The 20858-nt window shown below is 44.7% G+C and overlaps 1 protein-coding gene across 1 annotated transcript; it reads left to right on the top strand.

Moving 5' to 3' along the window:
* Positions 1 to 2888: 2888 nt before the first annotated feature.
* SMCO1 (single-pass membrane protein with coiled-coil domains 1) lies at positions 2889 to 19516 on the top strand. Its single transcript, XM_063622265.1, has 3 exons — positions 2889 to 3075; positions 16051 to 16200; positions 17978 to 19516. The coding sequence occupies exons 1-3, from the start codon at positions 3026 to 3028 to the stop codon at positions 18420 to 18422; spliced, it is 645 nt and encodes a 214-aa protein (XP_063478335.1). The 5' UTR covers positions 2889 to 3025; the 3' UTR covers positions 18423 to 19516.
* The last annotated feature ends 1342 nt before the right edge of the window (positions 19517 to 20858 follow it).

Here is a 20858-nt window from a genome sequence, read left to right as displayed (position 1 = left end):
GGATTAAGGAGTGGAAAGTTTAGTAGGCAAGAAGGAAGAGAACAGCTCCCCGTACAAAGGGAGGAGGGCTCCAAATGGAATAACCACCTTTAGCAGAAAGCACTTGGTTATGTCAGGCGACTTGAGGAGGTGGTGTCTGATTTGCATAGAGCCCAAGGGATTGGTTTGAGCAGGTGTAGCATTCATGTAGCCCACAAAAACACTGGCCCTCCCACCCTAACCTTTCATTATGCAAATGCGGCTACCTGGCTGGTTGCCATGATACCTGTACATGTTGCTTCTACCTGGCTGGCTGCCATGATATCTGCACATGTGGCAACAAAGAAAAAGCAGGAACTGCCATATTGGGTGAACCTGGCTCTTAGCCACCAGCATTTACATATATAAGCCTGTGACTTGCAAATCAATGCTTGTAGGTCTGGTTTTTCCAGCAACTTTCTGTTAGAAAAGAAATGTTTGTGGGGGCTGCTTTTTTATTAAAAGAAAAAGCATTACTGAGGACTCTTTTACCCTTTCTAGCTGACTAAAATAATTTTTTAATAACTCCTGTAATAGTGGTGGTACACACCTGGAATCCCAGCTACTAGGGGGGCTGAGGCAGGAGACCTGCTTGAACCCGGGAGGCAGAGGTTGCAGTAAGCCCAGATCATACCGCTGCACTCCAGCCTGGGCAACAGAGTGAGAGTCCATATCAAGAAAATAAAATAAATAGAATACAGATGAACAGGCAGTTTTAGAGATGCATAGGGGAAGGCATGGAGGGGTGCTGTTAGATATGTATAGGGAAAGGTATGGGGGGTGCTGTCAGAGATGCATAGAGGAAGGTATTGGGGAGGGTGCTGTAGAGCTTCCACACCCTCTCTGTGGCACCATCCCACCAGCGCTTCCTTATATTCAGCAACCCAGAAGCTCATCAAACCTCATTGTCCAAGAGTTTTTATGGAACGTAATCTCCAGCTCACTCATTTCATTTCCTAGAGGTTGGTGGGTGGGGCTGAAAGTTCCAACCTATAATCACTTGGTCTTTCTAGTGACCAGCCCCATCTGGAGGCTCTTCTAGTTGCACCATCCTAAATCACCTCATTAGCATAAACTCACATGTGATCAAAAGGGGCTCATTGTGCATAAAAAAAGACACTCCTATCACTCAGGAAATTCCAAGGATTTTAGGAGCTTTGTGACTGAAATGGGGACAAAGACCAAATATATTTCATATTATACTGCAATATCACTGCTAGATTAATCTTTTTTTTCTTTTTGAGATGGAGTCTTGCTGTGTCACCCAGGCGTCACCCAGGCTGGAGTGCAGTGGCGCAATCGCTATCTCTGCTCACTGCAACCTCCACCTCCCGGGTTCGAGCGATTCTCCTATCTCAGACTCCCAAGTAGCTGGGACTACAGGTGTGTGCCACCACACTCAGCTAATTTTTGTATTTTTAGTAGAGATGGGTTTTTGCCGTGTTAGCCAGGCTGGTCTCAAATTCCTGACCTCAAGTGATCTACCCACCTCGGCCTCCCAAACTTTTGGGATTACAGGTGTGTGCCACTGCACCCGACCCTAGATTAATCTTCTAGAACCAACAGCTCACATCTGTCCAAACTCCTTACCAAACTAGCTAGAAGCATCCCCTCTCTTATAAGCCTTATGTGCTGTCTCCATGCTAGTATGTTCCTTGAGGACAAGGATTTCGCCTTACTTATCACTATATTACCAGTGCCTGGAATAGTGCTGCTCATCCATTCGTAGGTTTTATCCATTCAATTAATATCTGCGATGTTCAGTAAATATTGAATAAGTGAATAAAGTATTTATTGAAAGAACAATACGTGACATGGCTCTTACCAGTTTAAATGGTGTGGTTATTTTCTTTTTCTTATATGAATCTTTTGCTCAAAACATACCTACTCATTTTTTCCTGAACACATCATTTACTTTGCCACCTCTGTGATTTTGCTCACACAATTTCTCCAGTTCATAACACCCTTAACACTATTCTCTGATAATCAAAGACCTTGACCTTTAAGGCCAAGCCAAGCACCACCTTCAGTGTGAGTACTTCCCCAAGGACCCAAGATTTCAGTGACTTAGTCTCTCAACATCTGTTATTTTTATGGTCTCTATCTACTTAGCATACATCCCATATACATTTTCTATTTAAGGATATATTCTATCTTCCCAATTAGATTTTAAATCTCATGAAAACAGGAGTCCTGTTTTATTTCCATATTTATATTCAATTCCTAATCATATATATATATCCTCTTGCCCGGGCTGGAGGGCAGTGGCATGATCATAGCTCACTGCAGCTTCAAACTCTTGGGCTCAAGCAGTCCTCCCACTTCAGTCTCTTGAGTAGCTAGGACTACAGGCGTGCACCACCACTCCTGGCTAATTTTTGTATTTTTTGTGGAGACAGAGTCTCACTCTGTGGCCCAGGCTGGTCTTGAACTCCTGGGCTCAAGCAATCCTCCCATCTTGGCTTCCCTAAGTGCTGGGATTATAAGAGTGAGCCACCATGCCCAGCCATAACAAGTATTTAGTAGTTTCTAATGATGGTTAGGTTTTTTGCTTTGATATCATCATCATAAAAGATCTGGGGCACTCTTTAAATCTAATTTAGGTTGCAATTGAATAATGAAGCTGTTAAAATATGACAGTAACATTTCCATCAAACTTAATCCTATATGTTACATTAATGTATCTGTATATACATTTATCATCATGTACACAGAGTCATTAACTATACATGGTAGTTGCTGTATGTTGATGTACTATGAAGGCAAATGTTATAGTGCATTCCAGGACACCTGTGTCCACAGGATCAGTTCTTTGAAACTATATTTGGATGTGCAAGCTATTAAAAGCTTCTTGTACTGAGTGACCTTTCAGGCAGAATGTAGACTGAGTGCTCATGCTACTGCTGCCTGGTGCTGAGAGGAAGACAGCAGAAAATTCTGGATTCAAACATTTATTGCTTTTTTTGTTTTGGTTTGTTTTTGTTTTCTTTCTTTTTGCCTTAAGAAGATGAACAATGAAACCACAACCGTGATATCCTTGAAGGGGGCAATGAAAAGGTTGCTGAGGGCTATAGGGAGGGAGCAAGCATGGGTCTGCTATTCTGGGAAGATGGGTAAGAGAAGAATGAAGAATAGAAATAAACAAAGAACTGCAGACATGCTCATTAGAATTCTGTATCTATGGCCGACACGGTGGCTCACGCCTGTAATCCCAGCACACTGGGAGGCCGAGGTGGGCGGATCACAAGGTCAAGAGATTGAGACCATACTGGTCAACATGGTGAAACCCTGCCTCTACTAAAAAAAAAAGCCAGGCATGGTGGCGGGCACCTGTAGTCCCAGCTACTTGGGAGGCTGAGGGAGGAGAATCACTTGAACCCGGGAGGTGGAGGTTGCAGTGAGCCGAGATCGTGCCACTGCACTCCAGCCTGGCAACAGAGCAAGACTCCGTCCAAAAAAAGAATTCCGTCTCTATTACAGTGGTTTAAGTCTTCCAGGCCCAAACCCATGTAAATTAACAATAAAGAAAAGTCAGCCGGGCGCGGTGGCTCACGCCTGTAATCCCAGCACTTTGGGAGGCTGAGGCGGGTGGATCACGAGGTCAGGAGATCGAGACCACGGTGAAACCCCGTCTCTACTAAAAATACAAAAAAATTAGCCGGGCGTGGTGGCGGGCGCCTGTAGTCCCAGCTACTCGGAGAGGCTGAGGCAGGAGAATGGCGTGAACCCGGGAGGCGGAGCTTGCAGTGAGCCGAGATTGCGCCACTGCACTCCAGCCTGGGTGACAGAGCAAGACTCCGTCTCAAAAAAAAAAAAAAAAAAAAAAAAAAGAAAAGTCTGCTCCCAGGTGCTGTAACTCCATTGAATGTATGCATATGCTAAATCCTAGATTTATAAAAATAAGTAAAATGTGGTTTCTGCCCTCAAGGAGCTCACAGCCTATAGGAAAGAGAAAAGTTTGAAAAACATTTACAATTTAATGTGACTGAATTTACAATGGTGATGTTCCTAAAGGTCTATGCAAACATGAAGGGAGGATCAACCAATTTTGCTTTTGACACTAGAAAAAGGAACTCTTCATATAGGGTCATTTAAGCTGGATCTTAAAGTGCAAGTAGGAGCTTATGAGGGAGAAAAATACTGGAAGGCATTCTAGGCTGAGGAAGCAATGCGTATAAGCCATGTGTAAGCTTGGAACCACATAATGTATTCAAGCAGCAACTAGATGTCTCATGTAATTGGTAACTAGGATGGGTGAGGGGACTGGTGGAAGACAGGAGCAAAGGGTGAAGGCCCTTGACTTTCCTGCCGAGGAGATGCAATTTGCCTCTGAGTATATCACTGGGCAAGCCAGGATGACACAAACCATTTGTAATCAGTTGAGTTACAGAACCGGAATTGTGTTTTAGAACAATGTGTCTGGAGGGTGGATGGGAAATGGAAAACGGGGGTCCAGTTAGGCTATGGTAATCTTGGGTCCTAGTGAAAGATGATGAGAAACTCATTTAGTGGAGATGGAGAGGCAGGAATGGGTTAGAGAGACATAAATCAGGGGAAGAAAAAAGTTGAGAATTATTCTGAGATTTCTACTTCAAGCAATTGATTGGATGGTGAGGTCATTAACGAAACTAGGGAACTGTACTAAAACAAAACAAAACAGCCTGCGCTCAGATTTGCATGTTGGTTAAGATTTATTTGGGACTGTCCTTGGTGAGAGGATTCCAAAGAACTGCTGCAACTGTAAATTTTTATACTGATTGACAAGCTAGAATTCTTCTCTAAGTTTCAAACTACAGATGACCTATAAGCAATAGAGTCTTAAAGGTCTAAAAGTTAATACAAATAGTATGCCAAATGACTTTTTTTTTTTTTTTTTGAGACAGAGTTTCACTCTGTCACCAGGCTGGAGTGCAGTGGCGTGATCTCAGCTCACTGCAACCTCTGCCTCCCAGGTACGAGTGATTCTCCTGCCTCAGCCTCCTGAGTAACTGGGACTACAGGTGTGCATCACCACACCCGGCTAATTTTTGTATTTTTAGTGGAGAAGGGGTTTTACCATGTTGGCCAGGATGGTCTCAATCTCTTGACCTCATGATCCACCTACCTTGGCCTCCCAAATGTTTGGGATTATAAGCATGAGCCACTGCGCCTGGCCAATCTTTTTTTTTTTGACACAGGGTCTCGCTGTGTTGCCCAAGCTGAGTTCAGTGGCATGATCACAGCTCACTGCAGCTTTGACCTCCTGGGCTCAAGCAATTCTCATACCTCAGCCTCCCCAGTAGCTGGGACCACAAGTGCACACACCACCACACTAGGCTAATTTTTTATTTTTTGTAGAGATGAGGTCTCACTGTGTTGCCGAAGCTGGTCTCAAACTCCTGGACTTAAGTGATCCACCCAACTTGGCCTCCCAAAACACTGGGATTAAAGGTGTGAGCCACTGCACCCAGCTCAAATCACATGGCTTTGACTTGTAGACAGAAAGTGCAGGCATATTAGGTGACGCAGGCTTCTATTCCTACAAAATGAACATTTTATACTGAGTCTTATCTATGTGTAAAGCAGTGACAACATTTCTTCATAGTAATTCCTGAAGATGGGGGAGGCATTAGTAGGTTAAGCTTAGGAGAGTTGAGTTTGACATCTCCATCTTTGTGGAGATGCACAAAACATATTGAAAATACATGTCTAGGCCAGGTGCAGTGGCTCATACCTGTAACCCCAGAACTTTGAGAGGCTGAGACGGGCAGATCACCTGAGGTCATGAGTTTGAGACCAGGATGGCCAACATGGCCATCTCTACTAAAAATACAAAAATTAGCCGGATGTGGTGGCGCCTGTAATCCCAGCTACTCGTGAAACTGAGGCAGGATAATCGCTTGAACCCGGGAGACAGAGGTTGCAGTGAGCCAGGATCGTGCTACTGCACTCCAGCCTGGCAACAGAGCCAGACTCCACCTCAAAAAAAAAAGAAAGGAAATACAGGTTTAAAGCTTAGGAGAGACGTAGTACCTGAAGGTGAATTAGCCTTGGGAGAAATTCAGGACCAAGAATAAAAGATGATGAAGCACAGGCAAGCACAGAATGCGGGGCAGTCACAACGGTATTCCGGCCACTGGGGACATGGAAGCTCAGAGAAGTAGCATGTATGCTGACGCATCACTTCCCTCATAACAACAATCTACTTGGCTCACGCAAGTTTCCCTCATAACGACAATCTAGGTAGCTCAGGCAAGTTTCCCTCAGAACGACAATCTAGGTGGCTCAGGCAAGTTTCCCTCCTAAAGACAATCTAGATGCTCAGGCAAGTTTCCCTCATAACCACAATCTAGGTGCTCGGGCAAGTTTCCCTCATAACAACAATCTACTCGGCTCAGGCAAGTTTCCCTCATAACGACAACCTAGGTGGCTCAGGCAAGTTTCCCTCATAACGACAATCTAGGTGGCTCAGGCAAGTTTCCCTCATAACGACAATCTAGGTGGCTCAGTCAAGTTTCCCTCATAACAACAATCTAGGTGGCTCAGGCAAGTTTCCCTCATAAAGACAATCTAGGTGGCTCAGGCAAGTTTCCCTCATAAAGACAATCTAGGTGGCTCAGGCAAGTTTCCCTCATAACAACTATCTAGGTGGCTCAGGCAAGTTTCCCTCATAAAGACAATCTAGGTGGCTCAGGCAAGTTTCCCTCATAAAGACAATCTACTTGGCTCAGTCAAGTTTCCCTCATAACGAGAATCTACTTGGCTCAGTCAAGTTTCCCTCATAACGACAATCTAGGTCTCAGGCAAGTTTCCCTCAGAACGACAATCTAGGTGCTCAAGCAAGTTTCCCTCATAACAATCTAGGTGGCTCAGGCAAACTTCCCTCATAACAACAATCTACTTGGCTCAGGCAAGTTTCCCTCATAACAACAATCTACTTGGCTCAGGCAAGTTTCCCTCATAACGACAATCTAGGTGGCTCAGACAAGTTTCCCTCATAACGACAATCTAGGTGCTCAGGCAAGTTTCCCTCATAACAACAATCTGGGTGGTCCAGGCAAGTTTCTCTCATAATAACAATGTACTTGGCTGAGTCAAGTTTCCCTCATAACAACAATCTAGGTGGCTCAGGCAAGTTTCCCTCATAACGACAATCTAGGTGGCTCAGGCAAGTTTCCCTCATAAAGACAATCTAGGTGCTCAGGCAAGTTTCCCTCATAACGACAATCTAGGTGCTCAGGCAAGTTTCCCTCATAAAGACAATCTAGGTGGCTCAGTGAAGTTTCCCTCATAAAGACAATCTAGGTGGCTCAGTGAAGTTTCCCTCATAAAGACAATCTAGGTGCTCAGGCAAGTTTCCCTCATAACAACAATCTAGGTGCTCAGGCAAGTTTCCCTCATAACGACAATCTAGGTGCTCAGGCAAGTTTCCCTCATAACAATCTAGGTGGCTCAGGCAAGTTTCCCTCATAACGACAATCTACTTGGCTCAGGCAAGTTTCCCTCATAACGACAATCTAGGTCTCAGGCAAGTTTCCCTCATAACGACCAATCTAGGTGCTCAAGCAAGTTTCCCTCATAACAATCTAGGTGCTCAGGCAAGTTTCCCTCATAAAGACAGTCTAGGTGGCTCAGGCAAGTTTCCCTCATAAAGACAGTCTAGGTGGCTCAGGCAAGTTTCCCTCATAACGACAATCTAGGTGGCTCAGGCAAGTTTCCCTCATAACGAGAATCTACTTGGCTCTGGCAAATTTCCCTCATAACAACAATCTACTTGCCTCAGTCAAGTTTCCCTCATAACAACAATCTAGGTGCTCAGGCAAGTTTCCCTCATAACAATCTAGGTGCTCAGGCAAGTTTCCCTCATAACGACAATCTAGGTGCTCAGGCAAGTTTCCCTCATAACGACAATCTAGGTGCTCAGGCAAGTTTCCCTCATAACGACAATCTAGGTGCTCAGGCAAGTTTCCCTCATAACAATCTAGGTGCTCAGGCAAGTTTCCCTCATAAAGACAGTCTAGGTGGCTCAGGCAAGTTTCCCTCATAAAGACAGTCTAGGTGGCTCAGGCAAGTTTCCCTCATAACGACAATCTAGGTGCTCAGGCAAGTTTCCCTCATAACAATCTAGGTGCTCAGGCAAGTTTCCCTCATAAAGACAGTCTAGGTGGCTCAGGCAAGTTTCCCTCATAACGACAATCTACTTGCCTCAGTCAAGTTTCCCTCATAAAGACAGTCTAGGTGGCTCAGGCAAGTTTCCCTCATAACGACAATCTAGGTGGCTCAGGCAAGTTTCCCTCATAACGAGAATCTACTTGGCTCTGGCAAATTTCCCTCATAACAACAATCTACTTGCCTCAGTCAAGTTTCCCTCATAACAACAATCTAGGTGCTCAGGCAAGTTTCCCTCATAACAATCTAGGTGCTCAGGCAAGTTTCCCTCATAACGACAATCTAGGTGCTCAGGCAAGTTTCCCTCATAACGACAATCTAGGTGCTCAGGCAAGTTTCCCTCATAACGACAATCTAGGTGCTCAGGCAAGTTTCCCTCATAACAATCTAGGTGCTCAGGCAAGTTTCCCTCATAAAGACAGTCTAGGTGGCTCAGGCAAGTTTCCCTCATAAAGACAGTCTAGGTGGCTCAGGCAAGTTTCCCTCATAACGACAATCTAGGTGCTCAGGCAAGTTTCCCTCATAACAATCTAGGTGCTCAGGCAAGTTTCCCTCATAAAGACAGTCTAGGTGGCTCAGGCAAGTTTCCCTCATAACGACAATCTACTTGCCTCAGTCAAGTTTCCCTCATAAAGACAGTCTAGGTGGCTCAGGCAAGTTTCCCTCATAACGACAATCTAGGTGGCTCAGGCAAGTTTCCCTCATAACGAGAATCTACTTGGCTCTGGCAAATTTCCCTCATAACAACAATCTACTTGCCTCAGTCAAGTTTCCCTCATAACAACAATCTAGGTGCTCAGGCAAGTTTCCCTCATAACAATCTAGGTGCTCAGGCAAGTTTCCCTCATAACGACAATCTAGGTGCTCAGGCAAGTTTCCCTCATAACGACAATCTAAGTGCTCAGGCAAGTTTCCCTCATAACGACAATCTAGGTGCTCAGGCAAGTTTCCCTCATAACAATCTAGGTGCTCAGGCAAGTTTCCCTCATAAAGACAGTCTAGGTGGCTCAGGCAAGTTTCCCTCATAACGACAATCTAGGTGCTCAGGCAAGTTTCCCTCATAACAATCTAGGTGCTCAGGCAAGTTTCCCTCATAAAGACAGTCTAGGTGGCTCAGGCAAGTTTCCCTCATAACGACAATCTACTTGCCACAGTCAAGTTTCCCTCATAAAGACAGTCTAGGTGGCTCAGGCAAGTTTCCCTCATAAAGACAATCTAGGTGGCTCAGGCAAGTTTCCCTCATAACAACTATCTAGGTGGCTCAGGCAAGTTTCCCTCATAAAGACAATCTAGGTGGCTCAGGCAAGTTTCCCTCATAAAGACAATCTACTTGGCTCAGTCAAGTTTCCCTCATAACGAGAATCTACTTGGCTCAGTCAAGTTTCCCTCATAACGACAATCTAGGTCTCAGGCAAGTTTCCCTCAGAACGACAATCTAGGTGCTCAAGCAAGTTTCCCTCATAACAATCTAGGTGGCTCAGGCAAACTTCCCTCATAACAACAATCTACTTGGCTCAGGCAAGTTTCCCTCATAACAACAATCTACTTGGCTCAGGCAAGTTTCCCTCATAACGACAATCTAGGTGGCTCAGACAAGTTTCCCTCATAACGACAATCTAGGTGCTCAGGCAAGTTTCCCTCATAACAACAATCTGGGTGGTTCAGGCAAGTTTCTCTCATAATAACAATGTACTTGGCTGAGTCAAGTTTCCCTCATAACAACAATCTAGGTGGCTCAGGCAAGTTTCCCTCATAACGACAATCTAGGTGGCTCAGGCAAGTTTCCCTCATAAAGACAATCTAGGTGCTCAGGCAAGTTTCCCTCATAACGACAATCTAGGTGCTCAGGCAAGTTTCCCTCATAAAGACAATCTAGGTGGCTCAGTGAAGTTTCCCTCATAAAGACAATCTAGGTGGCTCAGTGAAGTTTCCCTCATAAAGACAATCTAGGTGCTCAGGCAAGTTTCCCTCATAACAACAATCTAGGTGCTCAGGCAAGTTTCCCTCATAACGACAATCTAGGTGCTCAGGCAAGTTTCCCTCATAACAATCTAGGTGGCTCAGGCAAGTTTCCCTCATAACGACAATCTACTTGGCTCAGGCAAGTTTCCCTCATAACGACAATCTAGGTCTCAGGCAAGTTTCCCTCATAACAACCAATCTAGGTGCTCAAGCAAGTTTCCCTCATAACAATCTAGGTGCTCAGGCAAGTTTCCCTCATAAAGACAGTCTAGGTGGCTCAGGCAAGTTTCCCTCATAAAGACAGTCTAGGTGGCTCAGGCAAGTTTCCCTCATAACGACAATCTAGGTGGCTCAGGCAAGTTTCCCTCATAACGAGAATCTACTTGGCTCTGGCAAATTTCCCTCATAACAACAATCTACTTGCCTCAGTCAAGTTTCCCTCATAACAACAATCTAGGTGCTCAGGCAAGTTTCCCTCATAACAATCTAGGTGCTCAGGCAAGTTTCCCTCATAACGACAATCTAGGTGCTCAGGCAAGTTTCCCTCATAACGACAATCTAGGTGCTCAGGCAAGTTTCCCTCATAACGACAATCTAGGTGCTCAGGCAAGTTTCCCTCATAACAATCTAGGTGCTCAGGCAAGTTTCCCTCATAAAGACAGTCTAGGTGGCTCAGGCAAGTTTCCCTCATAAAGACAGTCTAGGTGGCTCAGGCAAGTTTCCCTCATAACGACAATCTAGGTGCTCAGGCAAGTTTCCCTCATAACAATCTAGGTGCTCAGGCAAGTTTCCCTCATAAAGACAGTCTAGGTGGCTCAGGCAAGTTTCCCTCATAACGACAATCTACTTGCCTCAGTCAAGTTTCCCTCATAAAGACAGTCTAGGTGGCTCAGGCAAGTTTCCCTCATAACGACAATCTAGGTGGCTCAGGCAAGTTTCCCTCATAACGAGAATCTACTTGGCTCTGGCAAATTTCCCTCATAACAACAATCTACTTGCCTCAGTCAAGTTTCCCTCATAACAACAATCTAGGTGCTCAGGCAAGTTTCCCTCATAACAATCTAGGTGCTCAGGCAAGTTTCCCTCATAACAACAATCTAGGTGCTCAGGCAAGTTTCCCTCATAACGACAATCTAGGTGCTCAGGCAAGTTTCCCTCATAACGACAATCTAGGTGCTCAGGCAAGTTTCCCTCATAACAATCTAGGTGCTCAGGCAAGTTTCCCTCATAAAGACAGTCTAGGTGGCTCAGGCAAGTTTCCCTCATAAAGACAGTCTAGGTGGCTCAGGCAAGTTTCCCTCATAACGACAATCTAGGTGCTCAGGCAAGTTTCCCTCATAACAATCTAGGTGCTCAGGCAAGTTTCCCTCATAAAGACAGTCTAGGTGGCTCAGGCAAGTTTCCCTCATAACGACAATCTACTTGCCACAGTCAAGTTTCCCTCATAAAGACAGTCTAGGTGGCTCAGGCAAGTTTCCCTCATAACGACAATCTAGGTGGCTCAGGCAAGTTTCCCTCATAACGAGAATCTACTTGGCTCTGGCAAATTTCCCTCATAACAACAATCTACTTGCCTCAGTCAAGTTTCCCTCATAACAACAATCTAGGTGCTCAGGCAAGTTTCCCTCATAACAATCTAGGTGCTCAGGCAAGTTTCCCTCATAACGACAATCTAGGTGCTCAGGCAAGTTTCCCTCATAACGACAATCTAGGTGCTCAGGCAAGTTTCCCTCATAACGACAATCTAGGTGCTCAGGCAAGTTTCCCTCATAACAATCTAGGTGCTCAGGCAAGTTTCCCTCATAAAGACAGTCTAGGTGGCTCAGGCAAGTTTCCCTCATAAAGACAGTCTAGGTGGCTCAGGCAAGTTTCCCTCATAACGACAATCTAGGTGCTCAGGCAAGTTTCCCTCATAACAATCTAGGTGCTCAGGCAAGTTTCCCTCATAAAGACAGTCTAGGTGGCTCAGGCAAGTTTCCCTCATAACGACAATCTACTTGCCTCAGTCAAGTTTCCCTCATAAAGACAGTCTAGGTGGCTCAGGCAAGTTTCCCTCATAACGACAATCTACTTGGCTCAGGCAAGTTTCCCTCATAAAGACAATCTAGGTGCTCAGGCAAGTTTCCCTCATAACAACAATCTACTTGGCTCAGTCAAGTTTCCCTCATAACAACAATCTAGGTGGCTCAGGCAAGTTTCCCTCATAACAACAATCTAGGTGGCTCAGGCAAGTTTCCCTCATAACAACAATCTAGGTGGCTCAGGCAAGTTTCCCTCATAAAGACAATCTAGGTGGCTCAGGCAAGTTTCCCTCATAAAGACAATCTACTTGGCTCAGTCAAGTTTCCCTCATAACGAGAATCTACTTGGCTCAGTCAAGTTTCCCTCATAACGACAATCTAGGTCTCAGGCAAGTTTCCCTCATAACGACCAATCTAGGTGCTCAAGCAAGTTTCCCTCATAACAATCTAGGTGCTCAGGCAAGTTTCCCTCATAAAGACAGTCTAGGTGGCTCAGGCAAGTTTCCCTCATAAAGACAGTCTAGGTGGCTCAGGCAAGTTTCCCTCATAACGACAATCTAGGTGGCTCAGGCAAGTTTCCCTCATAACGAGAATCTACTTGGCTCTGGCAAATTTCCCTCATAACAACAATCTACTTGCCTCAGTCAAGTTTCCCTCATAACAACAATCTAGGTGGCTCAGGCAAGTTTCCCTCATAAAGACAATCTAGGTGCTCAGGCAAGTTTCCCTCATAACGACAATCTAGGTGCTCAGGCAAGTTTCCCTCATAAAGACAATCTAGGTGGCTCAGTCAAGTTTCCCTCATAACGACAATCTAGGTGGCTCAGGCAAGTTTCCCTCATAAAGACAGTCTAGGTGGCTCAGTCAAGTTTCCCTCATAACAATCTAGGTGCTCAGGCAAGTTTCCCTCATAAAGACAATCTAGGTGCTCAGACAAGTTTCCCTCATAACGACAATCTAGGTGCTCAGGCAAGTTTCCCTCATAACGACAATCTAGGTGCTCAGGCAAGTTTCCCTCATAACGACAATCTAGGTGCTCAGGCAAGTTTCCCTCATAACGACAATCTAGGTGCTCAGGCAAGTTTCCCTCATAACGACCAATCTAGGTGCTCAAGCAAGTTTCCCTCATAACAATCTAGGTGCTCAGGCAAGTTTCCCTCATAAAGACAGTCTAGGTGGCTCAGGCAAGTTTCCCTCATAAAGACAGTCTAGGTGGCTCAGGCAAGTTTCCCTCATAACGACAATCTAGGTGCTCAGGCAAGTTTCCCTCATAATGACAATCTACTTGGCTCAGGCAAGTTTCCCTCATAAAGACAATCTAGGTGCTCAGGCAAGTTTCCCTCATAACAACAATCTACTTGGCTCAGTCAAGTTTCCCTCATAACAACAATCTAGGTGGCTCAGTCAAGTTTCCCTCATAACAACAATCTAGGTGGCTCAGGCAAGTTTCCCTCATAACAACAATCTAGGTGGCTCAGGCAAGTTTCCCTCATAACAACAATCTAGGTGACTCAGGCAAGTTTCCCTCATAAAGACAATCTACTTGGCTCAGGCAAGTTTCCCTCATAAAGACAATCTACTTGGCTCAGTCAAGTTTCCCTCATAACGAGAATCTACTTGGCTCAGTCAAGTTTCCCTCATAACGACAATCTAGGTCTCAGGCAAGTTTCCCTCAGAACGACAATCTAGGTGCTCAGGCAATTTTCCCTCATAACAATCTAGGTGGCTCAGGCAAGTTTCCCTCATAACAACAATCTAGGTGACTCAGGCAAGTTTCCCTCATAAAGACAATCTACTTGGCTCAGGCAAGTTTCCCTCATAAAGACAATCTACTTGGCTCAGTCAAGTTTCCCTCATAATGAGAATCTACTTGGCTCAGTCAAGTTTCCCTCATAACGACAATCTAGGTCTCAGGCAAGTTTCCCTCAGAACGACAATCTAGGTGCTCAGGCAATTTTCCCTCATAACAATCTAGGTGGCTCAGGCAAGTTTCCCTCATAACAACAATCTGGGTGGTTCAGGCATGTTTCCCTCATAACGAGAATCTACTTGGCTCAGGCAAGTTTCCCTCATAACAACAATCTAGGTGGCTCAGGCAAGTTTCCCTCATAACAACAATCTAGGTGGCTCAGACAAGTTTCCCTCATAACGACAATCTAGGTGGCTCAGGCAAGTTTCCCTCATAAAGACAGTCTAGGTGGCTCAGGCAAGTTTCCCTCAGAACGACAATCTAGATGCTCAGACAAGTTTCCCTCATAACGACAATCTAGGTGCTCAGGCAAGTTTCCCTCATAACGACAATCTAGGTGGCTCAGGCAAGTTTCCCTCAGAACGACAATCTAGATGCTCAGGCAAGTTTCCCTCATAACCACAATCTAGGTGCTCAGGCAAGTTTCCCTCATAACGACAATCTAGGTGCTCAGGCAAGTTTCCCTCATAACGACAATGTAGGTGGCTCAGGCAAATTTCCCTCATAAAGACAATCTAGGTGGCTCAGGCAAGTTTCCCTCATAATGACAATCTACTTGGCTCAGGCAAGTTTCCCTCTTAAAGACAATCTAGGTGCTCAGGCAAGTTTCCCTCATAACAACAATCTACTTGGCTCAGGCAAGTTTCCCTCATAACAACAATCTAGGTGGCTCAGGCAAGTTTCCCTCATAACGACAATCTAGGTGGCTCAGGCAAGTGAAATGTGTCGCTCCAGTCTTTGTCGTTAGACATAATGCTGTTGCCACAGCAGCCTCTGGTGATCATGGCTGTTCAGAGCTACTCAAATCCCCATTTTGGGTTACAGAACTCAGCATTTCATTCACATCAAAGATGTCAATCATACAGGAAAACTTTTATTACTATGTAAGACCTTTGCTGGGTATTGGAGGACAGGCATAACGCTATCTAAGAAACAGTCTCTGATTCCTTCCCTCCAAGAACGTAGTTTAGTTCATGAAATGCTAACCCTAATAGTAAAGCAGGAGGTGGGGAGATGGGTTCACAAAGACAGTGCTTGTAAGCGAGAAGCAGGAGGGCAAGGAGATCACCAGGTAGATGGGGATTTGGAAAGGCAGTGGATTTGAGCTGATTCTGGAAGAAAGGATACGAGTTGGACAATCAGAATAGGGTAGAAAAAGTCACCTTGTTATATCCTGGTCTCGGCACTAGCTAACTTTATGACATTAGGTCTCAATCCTCTTGAGACTCAATTTCTTTAATAGTAAAATAGTAAAAATGACTGCTTTACTTTTTATGGTTGCTGTGAACACCAAAGTAATGCTTACATAAAATATTCTTTAAAGGTATAGCCCGGGCATGGTGGCTCATGCCTGTAATTCCAGTACTTTGGGAGGCTAAGACAGGTGGATCACTGGAGCCCAGGTGTTCAAGACCAGCCAAACATAGCAATACCTGGTCTCTACAAAAATTATTTTTTAAAAATTAGCCAGGTATGGTGGCACACAACTGTAGTCCTAGCTACTCAGGAGGCTGAGGTGGGAAGATCACTTAGGCCTGGGAGGTAGTGATTGTGCCACTGCACTCCAGTTTGGGTGACAGAGTGAGACTGTATTAGAAAATAAATAAATACATAAATAAAGTGTAAGGTATAATACAAAAAACAAGACATGACAGGCAATTCAAATAATTAGACAATTCAAAAGTCTGCAATATGTGGAATGAAAGGACAAGGATGATGGCTAGAGGGAACGGCAAATGGAACCATTTGTTGAAACTTTCAAATTCAAATAGCTACCCATTTCCCCTTCATAATTTAAAGTAAAAGTAAAAAGAAAAAAAAGTTATCCAAATTTGGTAATGATTGTAAATAATGTATTAGAGCCTCAGCTTAAATCAAAACCTTAGTTTTGTCCTGTAACCTAAACTAACCCTTGATTCTGTTATCCTATAGAGTAGACCACAAACTCCAAGCGTTAGAAACACAGTTCAAAGAACTAGACTTCACCAAGGATAACCTGATGCAGAAATTCGAACATCATAGTAAGACTTTGGCAAACCAAGCAGCCCAAGATGAGATGTGGACGGCAGTTCGGGCACTCAAGTGAGTATCAATTGAGAAATCAGTGGGATTCTGTGGCTTTGTGAGAGCTTCCAGTGGTCATTGCAAAATTGAATTTCTTAGTATGTTTCCCACAATGGATTGTAAAGCAATTACATTTTCTTTTTTTTTTTGAGACGGAGTCTCGCTCTGTCACCCAGGCTGGAGTGCAGTGGCACAATCTCGGCTCACTGCAAGCTCCGCCTCCCGGGTTCACACCATTCTCCTGCCTCAGCCTCTCCAAGTAGCTGGGACTACAGGCACCCGCCACCATGCCTGGCTAATTTTTTGTATTTTTTAGTAGAGATGGGGTTTCACCGTGGTCTCGATCTCCTGACCTCGTGATCTGCCCGCTTCGGCCTCCCAAAGTGCTGGGATTACAAGCGTGAGCCACCGCGCCCGGCCAGCAATTACATTTTCTTAGGTTCATTTATTTTTTTAAAAAAGGATTAATTTGGCCGGGCGCAGTGGCTCACACCTGTAATCTCAGCACTTTGGGAGGCTGAGGCGGGTGGATCACGAGGTCAGGAGATCGAGACCACCCTGGCTAATACAGTGAAACCACGTCTCTACTGAAAATACAAAAAAAAAAAAAAATTAGCAGGCATGGTGGTGGGCGCCTGTAGTCCCAGCTACTCGGGAGGCTGAGGCAGGAGAATGGCGTGAACCCAGGAGGTGGAGCTTGCAGTGAGCCGAGATCGCACCACTGCACTCCAGCCTGGGTGACAAAGCGAGACTCCGTCTCAAAGAAAAGGAAAAAAAGATTAATTTGAGCATCTCTTTATATGCCAGGCACTATGGTACACATCTCATCACAGAGTCTTGCTTGCCAAAGCCTTATTTGCATTAATTTTTTTCTTTTTTTTTTTTTTTTTTGAGATGGAGTCTCGCTCTGTCGCCCAGGCTGGAGTGGAGTGGGGCAATCTTGGCTCCCTGCAAGCTCCACCTCCTGGGTTCACGCCATTCTCCTGCCTCAGCCTCCCGAGTAGCTGGGATTACAGACGCCTGGCTAATTTTTGTATTTTTAGTAGAGATGGGGTTTCGCTATGTTGGCCAGGCTGGTCTCAAACTCCTGACCTCAGGTGATCCACCCACCTCGGCCTCCCACAGTGCTGGGATTACAGGCGTGAGCCACCACGCCCAGCCTATCTGCATTAATTCTAAAGTAAGTACTGGCTGGGCATGATGGCTCACGCCTTTAATCCCAGCACTCTGGGAAGCCGAGGCAACAGGATCACTTGAGCTCAGGAGTTCGAGAACAGCCTGGGCAACAAAGTGAGACCCCATCTCTTAAAAAAAGAAATAAAAGGTAAGTTATTTGGCCGGGCGCGGTGGCTCACGCTTGTAATCCCAGCACTTTGGGAGGCCGAGGCGGGCGGATCACGAGGTCAGGAGATCGAGACCATGGTGAAACCCCGTCTCTACTAAAAATACAAAAAATTAGCCGGGCATGGTGGCGGGCGCCTGTAGTCCCAGCTACTCGGAGAGGTTGAGGCAGGAGAATGGCGTGAACCCGGGAGGCGGAGCTTGCAGTGAGCCGAGATCACGCCACTGCACTCCAGCCTGGGCAACAGAGCGAGACTCCGTCTCAAAAAAAAAAAAAAAAAAAAAAAAAGGTAAGTTATTTGAATTTGAATTTAAATTCTAAAGTAAATATTTTCTAAATTACAACAGCTGGTTCTTCTAGTGGGTTCATATTGAGTTATCCTAAAAGAATTCATTTTCTGTTTCTACATAAAATATTTTTGACCGCTTAAGAAGCTCTCCATATTTTTTGTAGGCTCACTTCAATGGAATTGAATATTTTATACAGCTACGTCATTGAAGTACTTATCTGCTTGCATACTCGTGTGCTTGAGAAGCTGCCAGACCTGGTGAGAGGTCTTCCAACCTTAGCCTCTGTACTCAGACGAAAAGTTAAGAACAAGCGCATTAGAGTTGTATGGGAGTCCATTCTGGAGGAGTGTGGGCTGCAAGAAGGAGACATCACAGCACTTTGTACCTTCTTTATTGCACATGGTAACAAGGCGGAACACTATACTGCTAAAGTGAGGCAGATGTACATCAGGGACGTCACGTTCCTGATTACTAACATGGTAAAGAACCAGGCTCTGCAGGACAGTTTGCTGAGGGCTGTGCAGGTAATTGAGAAGGGGAAAGCAGTTAGGACCCCTGAAAAGCAAAAGTCATCCCTCAAAGAGTTGATATCATCTGTCAATAACTAACCTGTTACCCTATGACCCAGTGATTCCACCTCCAGTAATTTATCTTGGAAACGACAAAAAGTATGCACAATGTATTACAGTCTTATTTTTATAGCAAAGAGTGAGAGGATGTTAAATAAATTATGACAAATTGATACAATAGATACTTTCTTTGTAGCCATATAAAAGAATGAAGAAGCTCTTTGTGTAATGATATGAAGTGATCACCAAATGTATTGTTGTTTTCAAATGTTTATTTCCAATATATATTGCTAAGTGGAAAAAAGGTGAAAATCAAATATGTATATATGAATATATATATAACACATATTAGTTTATCCATAAACTTCTTCGGCAGAGATACACAAGAAAGTGATAACATTAGTTGTCAGGAAAGAAAGCTAACAGGCTAGGGGTCAAAGATAAGAGGAAGTCTTTTCACTGTTAATCCATTTTTTACATTTTCAATTTTGAACCATGTGAATGTATTACCTATTTAAAAAATAAACAAGGCTGGACATGGTGGCTCATGCCTATAATCCAAGTACATTAGGAGGCCAAGGTAGGAGGATCACTTGAGCTCAGGGGTTTGAGACCAGCCTGGGCAACATAGTGATAGCAATAGGAGGCAGGTAAATTCCTAGGCAGACAGGGAGGGGTCCCTGGTAAAACTCAACCTTCAAGCCAAGGACAGTCTAAAGCCTGAAAACCAAGCTATGAGTTCCAGATAAATCCATGAGCCAGACTGAGAGCTCTCATTCTCGTCTGGCACCGTCTCTCCTGATTGGTCCTTACCCTTCACCTATTTTATACATACCTACCCTTCCGCGATTGGTCCTCTACACTATCGTGCCTTTTTCTGAATGGTGCTTTGTCAAGCATAGCCACAGACCAGTCAGCATGCACTTGCCCATTTCTAGCCCACAAAAACTCACAGACTCAGGCTCGTGGCCAGCAGCCCACCTTTGGGTCCCCTCTCACTGTCAAGAGCCTTTCTGTCACTCAATAAATTCGACTCTGCCTTACTCACTCTCCAGTGTCCATGTACCTCATTCTTCTCAGTCACGGCACAACAACTCAGAACTCATCAAATTCCTGAGTAAAAGAGCTGTAACAATAGTGAGACCTCATCTCTATTTTCGTAAATTAAAACAAAAACACCTAAAATATACATCATGAGATCCTATAAATTGTATCTTAATGCGTATTTGTTCTCTAATGAAGTACCATAGTTATTTACACCAGAAAGAGGATTCTTACATCTTGACCATTTATTTATAATATTTATCGAATACCAAATGCCATGTACTAGGTGCTGTGGATAACAGAAACATTAAAAATGTGGATCCTGCCCTCGAAGTAAAGATTAAGTGCCGATGCTTTACTTGGGAGGTACAAATTCATGACAGCCAGAGTGAAGAAAGCTGGAAGTTAGAGAAGGATGTGAAGTAGTACATGGTGATGTGTTACCTTGTTGTCCCCTCCTTGAAAATGAGCCACAAGAGACACAGCAGCTTTTTCAGCAGGTACACTCACTCAGTCTTGCCTGTCTCCAGACACACTGGAGAAACCATCCTTGGAAGGAAGAAGAAAAGGGAATTTATTGTGCTCACTCAGTCCACTGGTTTCAAGTGGCAAAAGTTATTCCATGGGGAGTGACCCCCCCATACTCCCAGCATGCATTACCCAGGCCCTAGCAGCCTCTGAGGAGTCAGCTCCTGCATTGTTCAGAAGTGGCAGAAGAAGCCAGAGATTCCAGAAATGCGACTGGTGAGCCCCAAGCGGCGCAAGGGATTATGGGTGCAGAAAGCAAAGAAGGCGAAGGAAATCTGAGGAAGCACGTGAAATATATCCATTACACAAGACATAAGAACCTGAAGATAGAAATCAAAATACAGGAGTTCAATAGTAAAACTGCAATAAAAATCAGTATCACTGGGCAATATATGATTGGGTGAATTTAGAAAAGGGGCATTACTGGTGGTGGGGAGTGCATTAAATTGCACATAAAAGTGCACTCTGGAAGAATGGAATTAATTTTTTTTTTTTTTTGAGACGGAGTCTTGCTCTGCCAACCCAGGCTGGAGTGCAGTGGTGCGATCTGGGCTCACTGCAACCTCTGCCTCCCGGGTTCAAGCAATTCTCCTGCCTCAGCCTCCCGAGTAGCTGGGATTACAGGTACCTGCCACCACGCCCAGCTAATTTTTGTATTTTTAGTAGAGATGGAATTTCAACATGTTGGTCAGGATGGTCTCGAACTCCTGACCTTGTGATCCGCCCGCCTTGGCCTCCCAAAGTGTTGGGATTATAGGCATGAGCCAGCATGCCTGGCCGAACTGCATTAAATTGATGTTTGAAGTAGGCACAGCCACAAAGCAACCCATTTAGGATGAACTGAGAAAGCAATGTCATGAAAGCAAAACGTTTGGATGACAGAGAATAAATCATAGTTGCATG

Source organism: Symphalangus syndactylus, chromosome 17 (assembly GCF_028878055.3).
Source record: "Symphalangus syndactylus isolate Jambi chromosome 17, NHGRI_mSymSyn1-v2.1_pri, whole genome shotgun sequence".
In the NCBI taxonomy this organism is placed as follows: Eukaryota; Metazoa; Chordata; class Mammalia; order Primates; family Hylobatidae; genus Symphalangus; species Symphalangus syndactylus.
The sequence above is the reverse complement of the archived record's forward strand: the minus strand, read 5'-3'. Positions and strand labels throughout refer to the sequence as shown.